A 24,511-nucleotide genomic window follows, 5' to 3' on the forward strand; every position below is an offset into this window, starting at 1 on the left:
TCCTTCTTCGATTGCGAAGAAACTGAAGGCTCTCTTGGTTTCAGTATGCTTATACCAATTGTACTTGTTACTAAGTCTTTAGGCTTCCTGGCTTCAAATGGTCTGCTGGCAGCTCTGAGAAGGAATTCACTTGAGGACCCTATCTTCTCCAAAGAATGGATTAAAAAAATTCTGCAGAAATTGTGATGAATCTTTGCACACAGATGCTGGCATATAGATTCTGCATCAGAGGTCATCATACTAGAATTACTGGCCCTTGTTTTAAATACTATGGATATGCAGATAGAAATTGGTTTATCTAGTTAATAGCTTCAGCTCAAATGTGATAACCTGTAAGTTGGAAATTTGTACTGAATTATCTTCTAACAATTCCCTTTTGAGAAATTTGGAGCTTTGTGCTAGCTCTGCACACACCCAGTTGTCTCAACTTCTGTAACTTTTCCTAGAGATGGAAGTTTTGCATCTTGGTAAGTATCTATTTGCAAAACTTTCAACAAGGCAGCTTCCAGCAACAGATATTTAGAAAGATGAAAGTTTTTGCCTTTTAACTTGTAATCACAGGAAAACATAAATTGTCTAGTTACTTCAATTCTTTCTTGATGCTTATGCCAATTTTACAAACTCAAGTCAAACATCTGCTCTCAAATTCCAAGAACCTCTTATAATTTTTCTTCGGTGGTCCTATGGTACAACACTGTCTATTTCCACTGTTCCACAGCTGTTGCTGTTCATTGGAATGGTACAACAGGATATGTGGGAGAACTACTAGAAAATTTGCTTTTGTAGTCTGCAATTATTTTGTGCAGTTTGCCACCTTCTTTCATAAACATCTGTTGAAGTATTTTTTTTCCCTGATGTTGTAATCTTCTAATGGCTCTGCAGGAATGAGCAGTGGAATAATTAGTAGCAAACCATTTCTGAATCCCCAACCTCCCAAGGCAAAGAAAATATGAAGTGTGCAATATGAGAGGACAATATTTTAAAAAACTAAACAGCATTCCCTATTACAAGCCTGTACATTAAATTTTGTTACTTTCCCAAAGCAATGCATTTGGTCTGTCAGACTACTCTGCAAAAATGGGTGTGTATGGGTCTGGCATCCTTGGTCTGTTGTGCACAGGTATGTGCTGTAGAAGTGTTCAGGTAAGGGGAAGGAGTGAATTGGATGAGTGAAGAGCAGTGTTTCCTAAAAATGGTCTATTTTTTGTTGTTGTTTTTTTAAACACTGATTTCCATGCCAGCTACATGTGTAAAAATATGTAAAATGCTGTGACTAGGCAATTCTAGTTTTTGTAAATTTGGAGTCAAGCTGAAGCAAACGATACTGGTTTTGTGTGTAAAATCAAACAACATTTAAGTATGTATTGCTTACGTAACTTATCAGGCATGGTTTTAGAGGGATTCTACTGTACTAATGGTTATCAGACATCTGTTTTTAATTAGATAGCCTTTCTAATTCTGGCCTTAACAAGAAAAGACTATTTCCTTTTACTGTTTTCTGATACTGGAAAACTGAAATATTACAAATGACTGCAGTCTTTTGATAGTATCTGGCTGCCTTTGAAGAAGGTGGTGGTTTGAATTCAAGCAGCAATGGTGATCTCAGAGCTGGAGGCAGAAAGTTGGCATGGGCTATCTTACTTCAGACAACCACAAGAAAGCTTGTGACAAGATCAGTAAATGCTTTTATATGACTTACACTTCAGTGTGACTAAACATAGTGTAGGGAGAGAGGGGAGCCTTTCAAGACATCCTGTTCTTCCACTTATAGAATCATGCATGTTTGAAGGCACCTAAGGACATCAGCTCATCCACCTTCGTTCTCTGAATAGGATCAGCACTCAGTTTGAAGGTGGTTGCTTAGAGCTTTGCCCAGGTGTGTCTTGCAGTGAGATTCTACTGCCTTTCTGAACAGCCTGCCCTGGTTCTCAGTTCTTTCCAGTCATTTTCTATTGCTTACATCCAGTTAGAAACTCCCCACTTCAATTTATGGCCACTGTCTCTGTTTTTCTGCTGTGCACTGCAGCGAAGGGCTTGGCTTCATTTGGTTAGTAAACTCCTTTTTAAGTACTGGAAGGCTGCTATTAAATGTCCACTAGAGCCCTTGTTGTCTTTCAGGTTCGCTCTGACCATCTTACTTGAGCTTGTCAACATGTTTAGTACTAGGAGTCCAAAACTGGGTGTAATATTTCAAATATGGTATAAGAGGTGCTGAGTAAAGAATAATTGCTGCTCTTGGTCTGCTGGCTGTGCTGCAGTTGATACAGCCCACTATCCAATTAGCCTTCATTACTGTCATCACAGTTGCATTGCAGCCTGTTATCCACCAGGACCTCCAATTAATCTTAAAAATAAGTTCCACAGCCTGTACTGATGCGGGGCAGAGAGTTAGTCAGTGCTAGGTACAGGACTCTGCTTCTGTTCTTGTGGAAATTTATAAGATGCTTGTGACTCCATTCCTCCAAACTGTCTAGGTCTCTCTAAATGCACCCTTGTCTCTCGAGTATATTGATGACCCTGTTTAGCGTGGTCCACAGGCTGCTGGCAGTATGTTTCAGGTCAATGATAAAGAGGTTAAACTGGTTCCAGAATAGTTGTTTCCTGGAGGGATTCCTTTGTTTTGGATTCCAGGTAGAGGATGTGCTGCTAACTTTGAGCCCCATGATCTAGCCAGTTTTTGACTCATCTGGTTGTGCACTTATGTAGACTGTAATGTTCTACCTTGGAAGCAATGACGCTGTAGGAGGCCATTAAGTTCTTGCTGAAGTTGAGTGAGATGATATCTACTGTTGTCCTGTATTTCATAGGTGTAGTAATAGAAGACAAGCAGACTGGTCAAGCGTGGTACTGTTGTTAAATTCAGTCTGATCTCAGTCACTTTCTCATGTGTCTAGGAATAGCTTTCAGGAGATCTTGCTCTATGACTCTTCCCCAGAGTCAAAGAGAGGCTGACCAGCTTGTAGTTCTTCTGATTCTTTCATGCTTTTCTCGAACTTGGATGCAGTATTTGTCTTCCTCTAGTCATCAGGAATCTCTCCTGACCTCCAAAGCCTTTTGAAGATGACAGAGCAGTCTCACAATGACACAAGCTACCTCTCATAGCATCCCATCTGGTCTCAGTGACTTATATGGGTCAATTTCTCAAGAGATCCTTGATTCCATCCTCTTCTGCTACTGGTAATTCCTCCTCTTCAGCCCATCTAATGTCTGTGTTGAGAAGTTCTCCCCAGCATCCATCAGAAACCTCCCAGCTTGCTTGTGGTTTTTTTGTATTTTTTTTTTCCAAGAGATATCAGGGAGGTCAGTTTCTGTTAAAAAAAAAAAAAAAAGGAACAAATAAACCCAAACCACCAAGCAAAAGACCACCCCTCCCAAACACCTCCCTCACCAACCACTAACAAACCAAAAAACCCACCCTTTCCCCTCCCAAGCAACCCACAGCCCCCCAAACCCCAAACCATGTAACACTCGAGGTCTTGAAAACTTTGTGTTGCTTGAAGAAGAATTTGTCCACTTTGTCAGCTTGAGCAGATGAACTGTTAACAAAATTGTGCTGTAGTATTACCTATACTGGCTGGCCTCTTCCTTGTTGCAGACCTTCCAGTTCTTACCCTCTTGCCCTTTCCCAAGACGACATCTATATATTCGAGGTGCCCTTTCATAAAAAGGGCAAACTTATCCTGCTGCTTGGTTTAAAGCCATTCTTTGCAGCATTGCAGTTGTGTGACCTGTCCCACCCTGCAGCTATTCTAAGGATGTTGCAGTTCTGTGTCTGCATGCAGGCTCCAGCCCGTTTGTTTCCTTAGCCACATGCCATCATGAAAAACTGCTTCAGGTGGACCTCTTGGTTTTTTTTTATCTCCCTCCCCCAATGCCTCTAGGCTTTGACTAGTGTGCAGCTTTTACCAGCATGACCCACTCACCCTGTCCTTGAGGAGAGGCAGTGGTGTTCTCTGCCTGCCTTAGGCATGGGCACGGAACTAAGCCTTTCAGCCCCCAGCTCCGAGCCCAGCCTGGGTAGAGACATCTGACGTGTGATGCGTACTCCTGCAGCTGGGGCTGTGGAGACACCATAAGTACTTCATGGTGCCATACTGTTATCAGCCTACTGGCTCTGTGGTGGTGTATGACTCCAGGTGACTGACCTTGGTGGCATGAGTCATCCTTGCAGCAGGCAGCTATGGGCCCCTTTTCATCATGAACCAGTCTTACCGATCTATGAGTTGGGAAACAGCTAGCAGAAGCTAAAGGAAGCAACTAAAAGCAGCAAATGCGCATATAGGAAAAAACCTGAAAACTGCCACTAAAAGTTACTGAGAACCTAAGAAAAAACTTCAACAGAAAATCTTGCCTGAACAAATAAATAGCTTGCAACCAAAATGCCAACACCCCCACCTCACCCCTACCCTGCTGTTAAAACTACCTCTACCACCAACTCCTCCTTATGAGAAACTAACAAAAGTATCTCCTGTCAAAGCCCCTCTTAGCTGTTGCTGTTTGCTTGCTCCTTGCCCCTTGGTCCACTGCAGGTGGCTGGCACTGGAAGGCTGTGGAGGTGGCAGCGTTAGTAGGTGGTTAGTGTTTGGAGTTTGGGTCTGTTGCAGAGCCTCTGCTCAGGAATCTTTTGACCAGAGTGCCTATTTGCTTTGAGTCGTAATGTAGAGGGTATTAGTGATGGTCTTATAGGTGAGGTACATCAGCCTGAATGATTGAGTCTTGTCAAACGTCACGGCTTGATTAGGCTGCAGGCAGCATGTTGCTTGTATGGTAGACCGTACCCGGGCCTAGACAGGGGCAGTAAGCTCATGTTTCCCTGACCCAAGTATCCCTGCGCGTCCCTTCTGGGGTTAGCGTGGGCAGGAAAGTTTTGAACTTGGTCACACATCAGTACAGTTGTGTGGGAAACGTCTCCCTTGCCGTGAGGGTCTGTATGGCTCTTGCTTGGTGAAAGGATAATACTCCAAATACAAATTATCTTCTAGCCTAAGCAACTTTTTTTTTTTTTTGTAAATATTCATAGAGACTCAGATCCATCTCCATTTACTTAGTATGATCTCTTCAACGAAGGTGAAGCATATACTTACGGTAATTTCTAATCTCTGAACAGATGCAACTGCACAGGTTTGTAAGATGCAGACAAGGTCAGAATACTTGACTGAGTCATTCCTGTTAAATATAATTTAAAAAGATTTACAGGTGTATGGATTAGATAATTAGGCACCTGACTTTTTTTTAACAAATATTGCAGTTTAGATTTCTAATTAGCACATACTTCAGTGAAGGAAAAAGTCAGTTGTGCATAAAACTGTCTTGACAGAATGGTTACAAAAGGAAACAAAGCCTTTGATATAGGAGTTAAAGTCACTCTAAATCTGCTTCAGTAAGAAATACTGTGTCTGGCTATTTGTTACCTCACTTCGGTTTTTTTGGATAGATCAGGTAGCATACAGAATCACAAATCTCTTTTTATTAATAATTCAATATATTGAGGTTAAATATGAATTTAGGAAAGATTGTGTATTGAGTATAATATATCAAAATTGTAATGTATATTATTTAACAACCTTGAAAGAAGGTGAAGAAATACCTTTAAATATACATGTTTCTATATTGTAAATTTATTTACCTCATGGTTCTATTGTCTGGGTTTTGTTTGTGGAATTAAACTAGATTAAAGAGATGGAAAGCACAGAAACTTCAACTCACCTATGATGTAGTTGTTTTTCTGGGCACAATTATCAGGGCCTCTGCATTACAGTAGTCAATCCCACAGAAATTTACCCCAGACTTTTCATATGTAACAACATAAATGAGACTCATATTCCAGTTAAAGACCTTGTAGAAAACTTCTGTGGGGCCTTTGGGTATACTTGCATCACGGTGCATTTCACCTTGAGAAAGCTGTACATGAAGTTGGTTGTCAGCAGTTATGCCCTATAGGAGTAATCTTCCTGCAATGAGAAAGTTAATAATATAGTATCTTACAGCCCTTATTTGTTTGAGTAATTACATACATAAAAGAGAAAAAAAGAGGGAAGTATACAGAATATTCGAATGTAACGCTCCAGTGCAGGAAAAAACTAGTAATACAACTGGCACACTCTGTAAAGTGAAGTGTTGAATCTTCAGGTTGTGTGTTTAGTGATTGAATTTACAAGTTCTGCAATATTATATCTGCAGTTCTTTCACCTAAATAACGTGCAACTAATCTCTGCTATTCTTAAGTATTAAGAGAGCTGTGTACCTTAAATAATAGGTTCACCTTTACTTCTGTGTAACAACTACTTTGTAATTACTGGTTTTTAAAACTCTATTACTTCATTACTTTGGCAGAAGAAAACGTTAACAAAGAAAATCCGTATGAATAATTGTTGTAAATGCCCAGACTTTTTAAACACACTGAAATTCTCTGTGCTTTGAGAATGGGTTTGTTTGGGTTTTTTTGGTCTTTGTAAGAAAAAATGAAAGAAGGGGTACTCATTAAAGAATCAAATGCAAGCGGTAAAATTTGGGTTTTGGATTGTGTTGATTGAAGTCTGCTAGAGGACTGGAATAAGTGTTTTTTCTGCTTGGATACTTTAGAACTTAACTTGTAAAATACAAATTATTCTTTTTGTTTTCATTATTTAAGGGAAGGTTTTAGATTTTCATCTCAAGAAGCTGCTTCAAGTTTTGGTGATGATCGCTTACTGATAGAAAAGTTCATTGATAACCCTCGTCACATAGAAATCCAGGTTTGTGGTGGTGTTTTTATTACTACTACTATTAATTATTGGTCATTTATTTTTTAGTAAGGTTTGAACTCGTAAATTAATCAAAGCTCAAAATGTTTTAAACACTTTGCTAAAAAAGGCCTAAAGTCTTGTGTTTTCCTGTGTCTTGGGCCATTGCTGAAAGTACATGGCTATCATGCACAATACAGCCTTCCTGTTTTTAGTCTCTAGCCTTTCTTTAGCAGGAAGACAATGAACTGTGCTCAATTCGTTGGGGAGGAAAAAAAAAAGTTGTAGGCATCTGTCCTGAGGACTGGAGCTTGAACTCTGGATCCTGATTGCGGTGCTGGGGTGCAGCAGAGGATGTAGGAGTTAAAGCACTGCTGTGCTTAAGACTCTTCTTGCAAGGTCTGGGTGGGTTTGTTAGTACTTGGGATTCTGTGCTCAAGTATCTGATGTTCCCTGGAAAGTCAGGAGGATTTGTGTCCCATTTTGGGCAGTTTGTAGTTCAAAATCAGGTATATTTTTCTTAACTTCTGGATTGCGACCATTTATATCTTTTATTGGATCTAGTGTTAAGCCGTATGTGCTAATGTAAAACAACACTTGTTTGAGACAGACTCTTTAACAAAACTATGATTTTAAAATTTGTGTTGTCTTTGATCTTATGTGGGTAACTAAATTGGGTTTCTCAATAGCCTTGAAATAATCTGTCCTGATAAGAAATCTGTATGGAGTTTATCTGTTTCCTCAACAGAAATTTCATGTATTTTTGTCCAAAAGATAAACTCTAAGTTGTGGCAGTAACTAGATCAGGTTGCTCAGAGGCCCATCCAACCTGACCTTGAATGTTTCCAGGGATGGGGCATCTATGACCTCCCTGAGCAACCTGTTCCAGTGTTTCACCACACTCATCATAAAAAATGTCTTCCTTATATCTAGTCTAAATCTACCCTCTAGTATTTTAAAACTATTACCCCTTGTCTTACCACGACAGGCCCTGATAGAAAGTCTATCCCCATCTTTCTTGTAAGCCCCCTTTAAGTAGTGGAAGGCTGCAATAAGGTCTCCCCAGAGCCTTCCCCAGGCTGAACAACCTCAACTCTCTCAGCCTGTCCTCATAGGAGAGGTTTTCAAGCCCTCTGATCATCTTTGTGGCCTCCTCTGGACCAGCTCCAGCATGTCCATGTCTGTCTTGTACTGAGGACTCCAGAGCTGGACACAGGTACTCCAGGTGGGGTCTCTACAAGAGTGGAGTAGAGGGGCAGAAATGAAGAAGAAATAGTGAAATGAAGGAACAGTCTGTAAAAATGAAATTTAACCCCCAACCTGTTCTCTTCTAAAGGGTCATGGAAAGACATATAGTGAACGTTTAGTTTCAGCATTGATCTTAGGTTACGAAAGAGCTCAGGTTGCTGGACCATCTTCCTATATTCCCTTTCAATAGCTAACAATTTTTGCTTACCTATGTCTTTTTTCCCCTTTTTTTTAAAAAAAATATGCAATTTGGTACAATTTAAAGATCTGTTTCTTTCAGTGCTTATAGATTTGGGAGCTTCAGCAGGTTCCTACTTACTCTTTGATGGCTAAAGTTAGATGAGATTGATTCCTCTATGCTTTCATGAGTAGGGGACAGATTTTGCATTACCTTGATTCCTTTTAGGTTTCACAAAGGTTACCTCAAAAAAATTACGCATCACTGTATTTAAGAGCAGTCAAATAATCTTACCTAGATTAAACAAAATAGCTTTGCTATTAATAATTTATAGTTTTATTTATAATAAGTGTACAATGAATGTTGTTTTCCTTACACAAACACTTTGATGGTACGTTTTAACAATATCATAGCATAGCATTTTAACTTCATGTTCTAATCAGCTTTAGAATGTTGACCTTGGTTCATTTTCAAACTGCTAAATATACAAACAATTTGAGACCAGATGCCAAATATTTATTAATTTAGCAGTAATTTTTAAATAGAACTTTTTTTTAACATTCTCATATAGCTCCAAAGTGTTGGTACTTAAAATTGTTAAGTAAGGGGTTTCCTGTGTCTAGCTATAAAACAATCACTTTGTAAAACATGAGAAAAGACTAAAACAATTGACAGGAAAATAGAGTCCAAATAGACTTCATACTTGAACTGATTTGAAGTCTTGTTCTCCTGAAATATCTGATATAAAGGATCTGAATTTAAAGTAAGAGTACATGGAATGTCTAACTACTACTTGTTAAATAGCTATCCTACAACTGGAAATAGAGTTTAGGTGAATCATGTAGGGGAGGTTGTGATACATTCTATTTAATTATTTTGACATATAGATATACATAGCGTATACTAATGTCATAATCATCTAATCCCACAAAACAGGACATTTTCTTTTAGGAATATTTAGAAAATGAGCTGTAGCTGTGACGTGCTTTTGGTGAGATGTGTACTGACATCTCAGGTTACCTCAAAGGTGATGATTTCAACATTTTAAAAATGTCTTTTGAAATATAATTGTTTTATCAGAAACTAAAGAAGGTACTTCATAATGAAAACAGTGGACCCAAAATGAAAGTAAAAGCCTAACACTAGATGTGGTTTGGCGTATTCTATTCGTAATTACATTTTTGTAGTAAATATTCATGCATGTCTCTTTTTGAGCTATATTAACTGATAACAGAAGAACATTTAAGATCCATGTTGAAGAAATTAAGTAGGATACAAGAAATGTTCTGAAATTAAAGAAAATATTTACTAGTTGGTTTGCAAAATATTTTACTATCCACTTCAGGAAAATACAGAGGGAAAGAAGAAAAGCACAGGAACTCATTTTTATTGAAACATTCTAGGACTTTTTGGTTTGTTTATTTTGGTGAGGCTGAATTTTGTGATAAGCTGTAGGCATTCTAACAGTGAAACAGAAGTGCTCATAAGGAATTGTTCTGCTTATGGGACAGTGATTTTTTTCCGCTGAGTACCATGGTATGCCCTAGAGGTGTTCTTTTAATAATAAAAAAAGGACAAAAAAAATCCAATCCAAAAATCTTTGTCTCTTCTAAATGTGTTTTTGTAGAGCTTTGTGATGTTCAGTTCTAGAGTGGATGAATTAGGGCTCTGGTAGGAAGTTGCTTTAGATGCTGCTGTGTTTTTGCTTTGTATTGAGTCACCTGTTACAGAATGCAGCAGTTGACTGGAGTGCCCTGAAGTACCCTGGTGGTGCTGCTGCTGCTAAACTTCCCCATAGGCAAGGAATAGGGTTCTGGTTTAGGAAATGACAAAATCATTGATCTTGTAGAACTCTCCAAATAGGATTTTTTTCCCTAGAAAGCTCCATAAACTTATGGGACCACAACAGAATTTCTGGAGAAAAGGTATGTCCGATCCTACAGAGTATGGAGCACTCAGGATCTGATGCTGCACAGTGCATGAGTTGTCTTCGTGAGTTCAGTGCCTGGTTTTCAGTCACATCTGCCCGGATTATTCACACATCAGCAACATAGATGCAGGAATTCATCTCACTTAGTGCCATACTTGCTCTGTGGTGCTAAAAGTAATGATAAATAATACAGTTTGTTGTCAGAAATGTAAGTAGATATGGTTGAGTTCACGCAGTTTGAGGAAGATTATCTCCTCTTTTATCTTGTTGGTTTTCAGTATAGAACTGCACTATTAAAGAATGAAGCATGAATATTGGCACAGGCTCCCACAGGTCAGAGTAGGAAGATAGATGGAAAAAAATGGATTAGAGGGAAAATTTTATAAGTAAGAAAGAGAGCAGGTGTGGTCTGCAATGAAAGAAAATGCTCCAAGGGTAAGTGTAGGGTATATCATCGTAAAATTGGAAGAAATCTACTTGAATCCTCAAATCCAGTATCCCGATATTGGAAGTGGCTGCACTGTACAGTCAGTTTTGAGATAGAGTTCCTTTTCTTTCTTTTCCTTCCGGTTTGAAGTTGTAGAATCAAGTAAGAGTTCTGTTATGTTGAACTTGTGTTTTCTCCAGTGTGTAATTTAGGTAGTTGGATCTGGATACTTGACTGTATGCTTAACTCTCCCATGAACAGAAGATGCGGCCAAGGACTGTAGATAGATAACACCAAATTTTAAAGAAATTCCTTGAAACTACTGCTTTAATTTCCATTGAAGGTACTGAGGAAGTAGCAGATTATGTTCTCCTTAATAAAAGATCTCAGAGTTTCTGAAGATTTTTTGCAGCTGTGGTTTGCCTACTAAGAAAGCTTTATTAGCTATTGTTTCTGAAAGCCCTTGTGTATAATTCAGGAGCAAAATTTGTCATGCTTTTGAGATTTTTCTCTCCTCTGTTGACACAAGATATTGCTTAACAATATGCTTCTGAGTAATTTCATTATGCAATACCATTTACAAATGCTAAAAATGTATTTTAATCTTATTTCTGTCTTGATTTCTGATTTTTGAACTTTTGGGAGCTTCTCATGGACTTTGAAATGAGTGGGTTTTTTTCCATATATGGATTCTGTATAGAGGCTTTAAAATAATCTTCAGAATTTGAAGGAACATGTAATTAGTATTTCATACACAATTAATTTTCTACACTATCATTTCCCCCCAACCTTTATTTCTAGATTGGAAAAAAATATTTTTAAATTAAACTAACTGAATGCTATCTAATAGTTTAATGCCAAAAGGCCATATGCATGCATCTGGTTTGTTAACAGCAGCACATTACTGTTTCAGGTTTTGGCAGATAAACATGGTAACGCCTTGTGGTTGAATGAGAGAGAGTGCTCCATTCAAAGAAGAAACCAGAAGGTTGTGGAGGAGGCACCGAGGTATGTACACTAGACTCTTGATGCAGCTTCATAGTTATTGAAAGCATGTTTGGAAGGCTGCAGATTTTATTGTACAAATGCGAGCAAATTTTATTCTATTAAGAGCCACAAAGAAAATAAATGTTTAAGTTATAGTCATTTGACTGTAATGCAGCTTTGATGTTGTATTTGAGGGTGTTTTAATCTTGCTTCATGATGTCTTGCTGTAAGAAGGGAACAGGTGTTTTGTTTAAACTTTTGTCATCATCTTCTATAAAATGGATATAGATCTTACCAATCTAATATGTGGTATATGAGATGGCTTTCTTAATATATCTTCAGATATTTTTCCTTTTCTTTGCTGTTCAACTTTTAGATTTAAGAGTAAAACATGGAATAAGTATTCATTTTACCACAGAGGCAGGTATTTGACTGTGGTATAGTAATTGCGAGAGGGCCACGTAATACTGTTTATTTCTTTTTGAAATGGAACATGAAGTACTAAATACTTTGTGCTACTTTTAGTACCATTCATGGTAGTGAACTATAGATGTAGGTGTCCAGTAACTCAAAAGTACTAAAAGATCTTAATCCCACTGATTCCAAACACAGATGAAATACATTACTGCTGTGCAAAGAATGGTCTTGCTGTATTTTCTGTTGTGGCATTCATCAGAGACTGTGTAGAAAAAAAGGGCAGAAGGAAGTTCTAATTTCGGAAGACCAGACAGAGGTATATCACTACCCATGGGAATTCCCAGTGTAATGTGTTCACCAGCTGGGATAGGTTTGCCATTATTTTATAGCACAGTATGTGATGCAACAATTTAGAATGTAAGGAAAAAGCACATCATTCAAATGATGGTTATGTAGAGGCAACATACAAGTTAATGTTGGATGGTAATTGTGGGACTGGCACTGTTAGTGACCTAGATTTTAAACTAAACCCCAAAGTTTAAAAATAAGGATACAAACCCACTAATGAATGCTTAAATAGCTCTTGTTCCTTCCCTGGTAGTGGTTGTGGACTTCTTGGAAGCCTTATGCCTGAAGATCTTACTATATTTTTGTTTGTGAAATGTGAATACTTCAGGTCCCAATATAACGTACATGTGCATATACATATACCCAAGCACTAAAGAGAGGAGAGTCTTTTGCCCGTAGGAGTACTTATAAGGCGCTGCCTGCCACTGTTTTAACTTTCTTGGGATTCTCTGTTGGAGTTGCCGTTAAGTTTTATCATCCTCACCTGTAACTCTACAAAAGTGTGGGCAGGTCAATGCTTTCCAAAATCTGACGTGGAAGCTCTTCTTCCTTCTTGTTGTTGAATGTTTTGGTCTCTGCCAGACTTTTATTGACAGCTTTGGAAGCCTTATCTGCTGTACAGCCACTTGTGGTTGGCTGCAGAATATTTGTTTACAAAGGCTTACAAGACTTGCAGATAAGCAGGGCACTAACTTCTGTGGGACGCTGTAGAGACCCTAAAGCCTGAAGTTAGCCCTTGCTGGGAATGCCTTTTCAGTTAGTCTCATTGATTAATGACTCATGGAAACATCTTTTCTTGTACAGCTGGGAGGAGGGAATATACTGTCCTTTTTTTCCCCCCTCCTATTTTAAATGGTAGCTGCCATTGCGGCCATTAAGAGCTCTGAGACAGGTTAAAGCGCTTTTTTTTTTTTTTTTTGTCTTTCATGAAGTCTAGGAGATAGGGATGCTATGGGCTAAAATGTTTATTTGTCTTCTGTACAATTTAGGGCTTTTGACTCTGGCCTCTTCCGATTTACTCTTTTCCAATGATGGTGTTTTCCTAAGTATCTAGTTTAAGAGTATGATGTTTTTGAGGGCCTTCTGGCTTTGAGAATAATCTCTATGATTTTCTTAAAGCTAAGTCTGCAGCTGTTGAGCTTATCATTATGGGATCATTTCATATTTGAATCTCCAGTTTTCCTAGGAAAGTTCAGACGAGTAAAAAAAAAAAACCCCACCTGTCTTTTGAGGAAAGCTCTTGAGTTCACACCCTGATGAGGTTACAGTATTCAACGGAGCCCTGGTGTTTGCAGTGGTCAATCCCCCAGTTTCAAACAGGAGACCAACAAACTTTGCTTATACCATTTTCACATAGTCATTTGTCCTACTCTGTTCTAGGAAGCACAGACAATAAGACACATCTGATCATCACCAGTTTTTTAGTTAGTGCTGGGCAAAGTTAGTGTTACACACAACTTGATTTACAGTGATTTTCTTTGCTTCTAGCTTCATACCTTCTTGGAAGATGCTGTTGGCTTCTTATTTCATCACAGAGGCTGAAATTTAAACAGATGAGTAACATTTAATAGTTTGTTGTTGTTCCTTAGTGTAGTTACTGTTTCTCCTCTGCCCAAACTCTCGTCTATTTGATTTCAGAGACCGTTGTTTCCAGACAGGGTACTTTGGCAAGAAAAAATGCATGAGGGTGTGTTGGTATTTTCTTGTCTGCTGGAGTGATTAATAAGGGATTCTTCCCCATGTGGGGAAACAAGGCCCATAGGCTTATCAGCAAATCCATTGATCCTTTAGGATCAATCTCAAGTAAATGGATCGATGGAAAGTAAATATACAAGAGTCTTAGCTGACTTCTTATTCAATAACCAGAGCTCAAAGGAGTGCTTAAACTTCACTTTGGTGAGAGCAGGTGTCCTATCAAACCATTTCAGAACCTGTTAGAAGCTTTTTAAAGCACCTTAACTTTTGCCTCACCACTTGGTTGAAGGAATGTCCAGCTGTTCAGAGGCACATGGTTATCTGTACTATTTGATGCCCAGAGTTAAGGTTTTGGAATGTTGTTAGGAGAAGTACCATGCAGAGGCCTTTCCACTCACTGTGATCATCCAGGACTATCCTTTGCTGTAGCAGTCAGAGATTATGCATTTGATACTCCATGGCATACTATTTAGAATCACTGAACCATTTAGGTTGGAAAAGACCCTTATAAAATCATTAAGTCCAGCTGTTAACCAATGACTGCCAAGTCCACCACTAAACCATGTCCCTAAGCACCACATCTGCGAGTTTTTTAAACGCCTCCAGGGATGGTGATACCACCAGCTCCCTGGGCAGCCTGTTCCAATGCTTTACCACCCTTTCAGTGAAGACACTTTTCCTAATATCCAGTCTAAACCTTGCCCTGGCACAACTTGAGGCCGTTTCCTCTTGTCCTGTCACTTGTTACTTGGGAGAAGAGGCTGACACCCACCTCACTACAGCCTTCTTTCAAGTAGCTGTAGAAAAAAGGTCTCCCCTGAGCCACCTCCTCTCCAGGTTAAACAACCCCAGTTGCTTCAGCTTCTCTTCATAAGACTTGTTCTCTAGACTCTTCACCAGCTCCGTTGCCCTTCTCTGGACACACTCCAGCACCTCTACATCCCTCTTGAAGTGAGTGGCCCCAAACTGAACACAGTATTTGAGGTGCGGTCTCTAGCTATCATATCTCAAAATGCTGGCCTTCAGCATACTGGGTGTTAAACCTTCTCTCTACATCTTCAGGCCTTTCCTGGACATGTAATGATGGAACAGTGCCCTACCATTGTATTCTACTGTGTACTAACATGCAAGATCCCTATTGGCATCCACAATGACCAAGTCTTTAGAACTTACTAGCTGTCTGCTTATTCTGCTTTTCTGTCTCTACATTTCTCCAGTGATTCCATGTCCTTTGTGTTAAACCTTAGTATCCAATATTTTCAGAATAAGATGATTCTGAGGACAGTCTCATAACAATTTCCCAAAACTTCCTTGAGTTTAACCTCAGGCAGGAAATAATTTTTTTTGTTCGGTTGTTTTTTTTTTCTTTCTAGCTGCATACATTCGGAGTTGAGATTGCCTTATCTATCCTAGATGTTAGTTTGCGGTGTCTTTTTAAGAAAGACGTTCTTTCAGTTTCAGTTCAAAAGACAAAAATGTTTATGTTTCTGCCTGTGACAGAAAGATCTTAAGAAGCAGGAGATTTTAGAGGGAGGCTATGTTATCGTGACTGCATCAGAATGCAAGTGAAACAAACTCTTTTTGTGACCTTTTTTGCATACTCCGTTGTTAGCTTCTCTCAGGAATGTTTCTGTACCTGGAAGGTGCACACAGAGCAAATTCTTTCACTTTCACCAAGCATTAAATTCTCTCTGAAAGATCTCAATATGATGCCAAGAACTTCAAGATCATATTCTAGATTAACTGCTAAGTTGCTATGTGAAGCCACCAACAATTTGAGTGAATGTATGTAGACAAGAACTTAGCAGAAAGGTATGTTATTGAACTAGACTCTGTACAAATTCTCCTTAGAGTTGTGCTGCAAGTCTGTATATCAGACTCCACGTCTCTCATCAGTTTGTCTAGGAATCCTTGAAGGATTTGGGATTAGGAGAAACAGCGAACCTGTTCTGTTTGTGACTCTTTACATGATTCATAGTTGGGTGCACTTTCAATGTGGGGGCAAAACTGTGTTCACAAATACTTTAACATATTTACGCCTGTGGTGTGGTAGTACATGACCTCAAAGGAGAATATTTTTTGTAGCTAAGTAACTTTTTTTAAACAAACAGTATGCCTAACTATTTCCTAAGAGCAGGTAAGCAGACTCTGACATTTAGAAAATGAAGATGCTATTCTCTCCCAGTATAGTGGTACCTTCAGAGGAAGGGTAAATGTTACTGACTTTTTTCTTTTTTGTCTAAGCTGAGCAGTAAATTTCTACTGATGGTGCAACTGTTTATACTTTTCAAAATATCAACCTTATTGACGAGTGAAAGTGATGGAGATATTTTGGGAGACATTACTGGATGAACTAGAAGTAGACAGACAACATCTTGCCCATGTGGTTCATCTCTTTGGCTGTAGAAACAATGGCACAAACCCATTGTATTGTCTTTGATCAACTTTATGATAGCATGACAAAGGTGTTATGAGTGAAATGTCAGGTCTGATCTTATTTCTTCTTTTTGGCGCTTTTATCTTGTGAATCCTTTTTACTTTGTATCCTTCATGCTGCCATAGGAGTGATTAGGTTGAAAGAAAAATAGGTGTATGTGTGAGAAAAATACTACAATTGAGGTTTGAAATGCTGTGTTTTCAAGTGATGCCTAATTAGATTGGTGAAAAGTTATTTCAGTTGTAAAAGGTACATTGTTAAAAAAGGGAGAAACAATGTATATGAAAGGTAAAGCAGCAGAAGGGAGCAGGAAAACTTTGGTTAATTAACCTAGCTGATTGCAGGGATGATGCAGTCATTTTAGAGCATAAAGCTTAACCGCGTGGCAGAGATCAAATTTAGCAATGTGGCACCTGTGTTCCATAATTTGGCTACAGCAGGCGGGGAACAGAGAGATCTCAGACCTACATTTAACAAACATAGGGAAGACACCACTGTAATAAAGGGGAGTAACTGTCTTTCATCTGTATGAGAAGTAATAATGGTTATTCTAGAAATACAGTATGAAGCTGATATTGAAAAGATTCTGTTCCTCATAAGCCACTCATTAACCTTTCATGATCAAAGCCCTGCAGAAAACCTGAATTGAATTATAAACTGTTGATTTTGTGTAATGTATTATCCTCTTATTGAATCAAAATAAGAAATATTATTAAACTCTTTTACAATTACCAGTGCCTATTTTTAATGGGTACAGTACAGTTTTGTGTGACTCTTGTTTTTTCCTTTGACTTGGTGTAGGATCTGATAGCTTTCTTGGGATCACACTTGACTTCCTTTTCCTGTTGATCCCATTGCTTGCCAAGAAAGAAAGAAATTTTTTTCTGAATTCTGAAAATGCCTGGGCTACGATCTATCGGATTCGGCCTGATGTAGGGGAAGGACAGAGGTGCTAAGTAGCACTTTTCCCATGAAGAAAAGGATTCCGTTGTCTCCTGGTTTGCCTTGATATTTCCTCACTTTTTGTGTCATTTCAAATATGGCTTGTTGTGGCAAAAGCCTCTAGCTGTTCTGTGAGTTCAAGTCTCAGTGAAAAACACCACAGTAGACTACTGAGAGGTGGGTCCTGACCCATCACTGGCTTCTGTACCAAGCGCAGTCCTAGGCTCCAGATGGAGCTTTAACTGACTTTGAGGGGGATACTTCAGATACGTGGAGGCTCCTGACTGCTCCTTTGCAGATTTAGGGCCCGCTGTTGGAAGAAACCTCAAGAAATACGTAACACTTGGTATGTTAGTAGCTTAGAGGTAAGGTGGGAGTGACTTCTCATTCCCTTACAAAAGTATTTTTAAAACGCTGGCTGAGTTATGTGCCTAATGTAAGTCACCACAGAAATATAATAAGTGTATTTGTAAGCTTATATAAGAACAGCAGCTTCATGTTGTCTTTCACTGAAGGTCAGTGTATCAGGGTGAGGGGCAAAGAGTTTCACAGCTTTGGTGGAAAGCCACAGAAATTTCTCTAGCTCTGAATTAACAATTTGTATAGGTTAATCTAAATCTGAATTTGTGGTACAGAATAGAGTAACAAGCAGAATATGTACCTTCCTGAGTCTTCCTAGACCAGCAGAAGTGTCATGTTGCTCTCCTAGAATGAGGCGGCTTTGCATTTGGGTAGTGTTCACAGTGGCTCCCAAGGTGGTAGCTGAGCTGCTCTTTGCGTGCCCTTGAGTGTGTTCAGGATTTGTGGAAAGGAATGAATTGCAATTAACAAACACGGATAACTACTGTCCAGCTTTACAAGTAAAGCTGAGAGAGGAAATATAGGATATGAAGGTTTAAGTATTGATAGTGTCAATGCTGTGTTAGTTGAATATTATGAATGCTCAGATTTTCCTCATTGTACTCTTATTCATGTAAGAAGCCTGAGTAAATACTTCATTAATTTCCAAAGCTTCTTTATTGCATAGAATATCAATGAAATGGCCACACTGTTCTATTTCAGAGTGAGAAAACAAATTTCTCTTGGATCTCCTGTCTTGTATTTTGGCTTTCATATTTTCATTGGATGGATTTTTTTAGTTACTGTTTTTTTGCAAATAGATAAGACTTCTAAAATATCATGGATTTTTATGTATTTTCATTTAACTTGCATTGTTATAGATGTCAGTGTTCTAAAAAGGTTGTGTTCTATTATGTTATATTTTAGAGAATACTGTTATTTATCCTGAATTTCCTGTACTTTAGCAGTAATTGCAAATCCTGAAGCATATCTGTTCAGAGGTAGTATAAATGTAAAGGCATACATCTGACAGTCTTGACATATTTTCATAACTTGAGTAATGATTCTGTCTGCTTTTGGTTGTAGTTTAAGCAGAAGATGAGATGATGGAATTGTTATTATTATTTAATTAAAGAAAGGCATTGTTTCTGTATTGTAGCACTTTTTTAGACCCTGAAACTCGAAGAGCGATGGGAGAGCAAGCAGTAGCTCTTGCCAAAGCAGTAAAATACTCCTCTGCTGGAACAGTAGAATTCCTTGTGGACTCCAGTAAGAATTTCTACTTCTTGGAAATGAATACTAGACTTCAGGTAAGAAAAACAGCCCTTCAGATTCAGAAAAGTGTTATTTAAAAAAACAAAACATAACCTCCTTCCATACTTGGGGGTCTGCTCCTGCGAAGACTTAAACATAACTAACTTGATGCATGTGAGCACTTCCCACTGAACTGAAAAGATCTACTCACTTAAATAAGCCTGCGTATACAAGGCTTTGCAGCAGTGAGCCCTTGCACAGCACTCAAGTAAGCGTTCGGAGCTTTTGCTCTTTGTTACACTTGACCTAAAGACCTTGCAATAGAGGTCACTGTTAAGTGCCACTGTGAGTTCACAGTAAGTGGGTAGCCACTGTGCTCTGATGCTTTTCCTCACTGGTCCCTGAAGTTTCTTTTTTGGTTTTTTTTATACTTTGATGATTGCTTACTGAGTTTCTCTAGGAGGGTGATTAAAACTTTGTGTGTATATCACAAATAAAAACACTAGCAACCTGCTTATGATTGAAATTGTGACTAGAATGCAACTGTGTAAAAAGTGTGCTGACACCATGTAGGATCTTTGTAGCAACCATTGTAGTCAGTAGTAGATGTTATAATGTACCCCGCAAATGAATGACCAAACAGTGTTTTATGGAAAACTCCCTCTTCTTCTTATTTGACTGTTATAGTGCATTTCTGGTCATAATCTAAGAAAGCAGGCACATAACCTGAAGTCTGTATTTAATCTTTGAAGGCAGGGAAAAAAGTTCAACTTGTAAGCAAGTAAATTCCACTGTCTTTATCCTCCTTTTCTCACTTTGTTAAATAATGCCAGAAAGGCTGAAGTGTGTAATCAAGCATCAGAGTGATGAGCTTCTCATTCTATTCTAGCTACATTTTGTTAGGGATGTGTCCTGCCTGCTGCTCTTACATATAGGAATGATAAAAGTATAAAGAGATCCTCATAATTCTGACATCTTTGCATGACTTCATATAAAGAGCTGGGTAAATTTATGCTTTAGATAAAGAAGAGAGAGAGGATTTGGGGATGTTGCAGTCTTTCTCTGCATCAGGGGAAGACTGCTGGTAAAATTTTCCTTGCCTTGCCAGGGCGGCAGTGTTTTTGGAATTAGTTGCGACAGTTACAGTTCACATCCTTTTGCCAGGAGTTTGTTAGGCACAATCTGGTCTACCTTGGATTCTGTTAGAGAGGGTGGTGGTTAATGGCAATGTATAGTTCATTAAAACATACGAAGAATTTATGTCTCTTTGGTCATGTTCTTTACATTTTTCCCAGTTTTGTTGGTTTTGAGAGAACATTTTTTTAATGACTCTCCATGTTCTTGTGTACACAGAAGAAAATTAATTTATAGTTTTCTGCATAACCCACCAGAAGTTCAAAAACATTTCCTTGCTGTAGTATATTATTGCCCATCAATTTCTAAATGAAATTCGTGATAGAGTATCCTTGGAGTCCTTTTTGTAATTTGTTTTTAAGATGGGATCTTTGCTGTTTTGTGGTGCCTTCTCCCTGCGATTCCTAGTGGTGTTTAAAGTCCCAAACCTCAAACTTGCTTAATTGTACAGGTTTCCACATACTCGGTAAGAAAACTTTCACAATTCCATCTTTAAGGACTTTCAAGACTCCTTTTGAAATGTAACTTAAGCAGTTTGACAATCCCCTATAATAGCAGACTCATTCTTTCCAACTCTTAAATTTACTAATCTTAAATTAAGAATACTTGTTTAGATATTCTTTGATTCTTCTAGCCTGACTGTGTATTGTCTCTAATTAGTATTTCAGCTTGAGGCTGGAGAGTAGTAATTTTCTCTGATTCTTCCCCAGACTTACCCATCTGATCTGTCACTTCTCCCAGGTCTCAAGCTTTACTTTCTGTTCAGCTAACAGTTATGCAACTAACATCTCGTGCTTGCTCCCTTTTATTAAGAGCCAAACATAGAAACTCAAATGAAGCTTGTCCACATTTAACTTCACAACCAGGAGAGTCTCCAGATGTCCCTGTATTGTTTCAGCCTTTTTTCCTTTTACATCTCCTAACTGTGAACAGTGACTAATAGGTTTACTCGCCCTGTTTCTGCTGAATGCTCCACAGTTGGAAGAACTTTCCCAGATAATGGGCATCTGATCTGTAAGTGGCGCTCCTAAGGTCTTTGTCAGTGTGCGTTATAGACACAGCTACCTGTCAGCATCATCAGAATTTGTCTACTAAATTGCACAATTTCCTGTGTCAGTTTTAACGTTTCAGCCATCTCTAATAGATCACTGTACCTTTTCTGCATACATACATTTACATTTTAGATACAGACTTCAGAATATACTTGTGTAAACCAAACTAAAGCATGTCAAATAATTTGCACTGCCTGCTGATTTCTCCCCTCCTTCCCTTTGGTGTATCTATCGGGTATCTTCCTGTGTGTTTTGTAAATTATTTTGCAGTAATCGAGAGTTGTATTATTTGGTCACATTTTGAGGAAGGCTGTCTTTTTGGGCAACTCTTTGGGAATATACCTTTTCTGTTAAAAAGTATAAATAGCACCTTACAGGAAGTTTGTATTTTATTTGATGTTTGTGTTAAGTGTTGCTGCAATACAGTATGAGATTGGAAAGCAAAAAAATGTTGGTGAATCAGCTCCATTGTGTCTCTTGTATGCCACACAAATCTGTTGCAGATGTTTTCACTCCTTGCAAGTAATTCAGCTAGAATGATTTGATCTTTGCTGTTGTTAATATCCTCTTTGTTGTATCTCCTTTTCTGACATCTTTCAGGGGCTAGGTGGTAAGTATGAGACATGAGACTGGGTAATTGCATAGCAAAACTATTTACTCTTACTTTCCGCAAGAAAATGTAGAGATGTCTGCCCTAGCAGCTACAGGAGAACTTCTGTACATTGTTGTTTGGGGCACTTTTTGGAGTGGTTTTCAGGCAGACAGCACTGTTAAGATTGTTGAGACAGACCAGATGTTGAATATCTGATTCTTTATAGCTGCTCATGCTGCAGTGTGCTTTGTGTTACCTAGTTGTCACCAGCCTAATCAAGGGCAGCCGTAGTCCAAAATATCCAAACAAGAGCTTTGAAATAAATAAGAAGTTTTTGACCCCTTAGATTAATGGCCTTTTCTAACTTCCAAATTGTGTCAGAATCTCATTATTGCACTGCCATCAGAAATTCTGACTTTCACCAGAAGTGTCTCTTCAGCTTTGCATTGGCAGATCAGAAACATTCCTCTTTGACTTTATAGGAAGAGTGTGTATGGTCTGTAAATAAAGACTGTCTGTTAATATATGGGTATGGTGTGGCTAAGCTCTTTACATGTGAATCAATTAGTGACAGCAAAGGGAAAATATCACATTCTAGAAGTTTTGAGTCCCTTGAAATGAGAAGCATCCCTTGTTGGCTTGAGAAGAACTGAGAGAAGTAGAATGAGCGGTGTGGAGAGAGCACTTACCCTGAATACAGTTTGTGTGTTTGTCTCAGGTCTATTCCCAACCTTCTGCCTCCCTCATGAGTTCTGCAATTTAAATAACAAATAAGCGCTGCCTTCCTTAAAATGTGACCAAATTTGCTTAGAGTAATCCAATTTAAAAAATTGTTTGTACAGACTGTATTCAGCACAGTGGAGTTGAGAAATACAGTAGTTTGAGTAGCAGTGTGTTTTTCTCCTCATGTGACAGTTTGAATATTGTTGTCAGAACTTTTTGAGGGTAAAGGTTGATTTTGTAGAATACTCTGTTGATGCATTTGTAAGAGATTTATTGAAAACAAATGGTGTTTCTGTATGATTTTATTTTACAGTTAATTGGAGTGAGAGTATTTTAGTTCTTTTAAAGTAACTTGATTCTAAGGCATAAGGTGAATGTAAATAGGCTTCCATACACCATAAAATATCAGCCAGTGTTAAGATTTTTGTTCATTGCTTTCATTCTTTTCATGAGATTTTACTGACCTCTGGAAAGTGATATATTCCAGAACGTTGAATTTGTACAAAACCGGCTGTGCCTAGTGTAAAAGCCAGAGGAAGTATCGTTACATGTTTCTTTATACCTCCCTTTTCATCAGTTTGTCCACTCATGAAGGTATAAAAAGCATGACTGGGAAATGTCTAGATGTAGAAATCCTGTTGGTGATTGTTTAGAGCTCCACTGCTTATAAAGTGCTGGTTCTAACAGTCACTTAATGGTATCTGTATTCTGTTGCACATGATTAGGCAGCACCTGCTACGTGTTTGCTCAGTGAAGGAGGGAAGTGTTGGAAAATATTGCAGCTGCACTATATAAACAGTAGCAGCAAAATACAAATAGCGAAGTGATGAGCTGAGTCTGTACTGCCAGCTAAAATCACACAGAGGCGGTGACTTTGGTATCCATAGCAGACCCATGGGATGGCAAGCAGTAGTTTTGCTGTCTCTGTGTTGTGTAGCTGCCTGGAGGATGAATTGTAATAGATGGGCAGGAATATGGGAGCAGTGAAAGGGGCTGTCAGGAGTCAGAGGAGTAGATTTCTACAAAGTCTGAATGGTGAGGTTTCAAAGTGAAGTCTCAAGTGACTGTTTTCTGCTGTTTGCCGAGACTCTTCATATTTCTTAATACTGGAATCTTGTTTTACTGTGACACTTTGCTTCAGTCATTTTAAACAGGCTAACGAACAGTGTCAGATGGTAAAGACTTTCAATTGCTGCTAACCTGGACTGAATCTGAACTACTGACCTAAAGGTGAAAGGTCTCTTATCCCATTACCAATCCCCTAAGCCCACCAGAATCCATTCTGCACACAGTTTATACCAGCTGTTCATGGCCATTTTTAGAACCGAAAGAAAAGGTGATTTTGCTGCCAAACAACACTTCTTCACACAAGAGGGTCAGCCGACAACAGTTAACCAGATTTTTGCCACATTCTTGCCTCCTAATGCAACTTCCATTATGTAGCTACTGGTTGTCTGCTTTTCGGGCTTCCCAAAAGAACTACAGAAAAGCATTGCTAATTGTTGTTGACAGAAGAGAAGACATTGTTTGTGTAAGTCATTGAATCTGAAAGATGCTATTAACAGTGCTGCTAGGACATGGAGTGATATCTGAGAGGCAACATTGCCACATAGCTAGCATAAGATACTATGCAAAAAGTAGAGAAAAAGGAGGCTCCCCTCCGTTTTTAATAAACAGAGAAACAAAAGATCATTCCTTGAAGGGTACATTAGTTCCTTTCCTTTGGTGAATTTGATGTAAAAGCAAACCCAAGAATGGCTGTGGTGTGACCAGAGCCACCTTGAACAAAGTACTCTGAGAGAGCTCAAATAGAGCTGCTGTATATAGTGAAAGCAGGAATTGCATCTTTAGGAAAGAAAGTGTAGGTTTTGTTGGTGCAGGTTTCTTTATTTTCTTACATGAAGTACATAGCAGAAAGGAAATATTGTAGAATTACTTATTTGTGAGATTTTTTAAAGTGCAGGATGTTATTTGAAAAAGTTATGCTGAGATTGTAAGCTAATTTGTTTATATCAAGTGTGTGCTGTTTGTTTAAAACACACCAGATTCAGTATTCCTAGGCTGTGTAAGTGATTTCTTACCTGTG

General features: G+C 38.6%; 1 protein-coding gene across 1 annotated transcript in view; it reads left to right on the forward strand.

Moving 5' to 3' along the window:
• The window catches only part of PCCA (propionyl-CoA carboxylase subunit alpha), a 292,472-nt gene that overhangs the window by 98,991 nt on the left and 168,970 nt on the right, over positions 1–24,511 (forward strand). Inside the window, exons 10-12 of the mRNA XM_055702705.1 lie at positions 6,632–6,734; positions 11,419–11,513; positions 18,830–18,980. Coding sequence (XP_055558680.1) covers positions 6,632–6,734; positions 11,419–11,513; positions 18,830–18,980 — 349 coding nt within the window. The remainder of the gene's footprint in view (positions 1–6,631; positions 6,735–11,418; positions 11,514–18,829; positions 18,981–24,511) is intronic.

The sequence above is a fragment of the Falco cherrug genome, chromosome 2 (genome assembly GCF_023634085.1).
Source record: "Falco cherrug isolate bFalChe1 chromosome 2, bFalChe1.pri, whole genome shotgun sequence".
NCBI lineage: Eukaryota > Metazoa > Chordata > Aves > Falconiformes > Falconidae > Falco > Falco cherrug.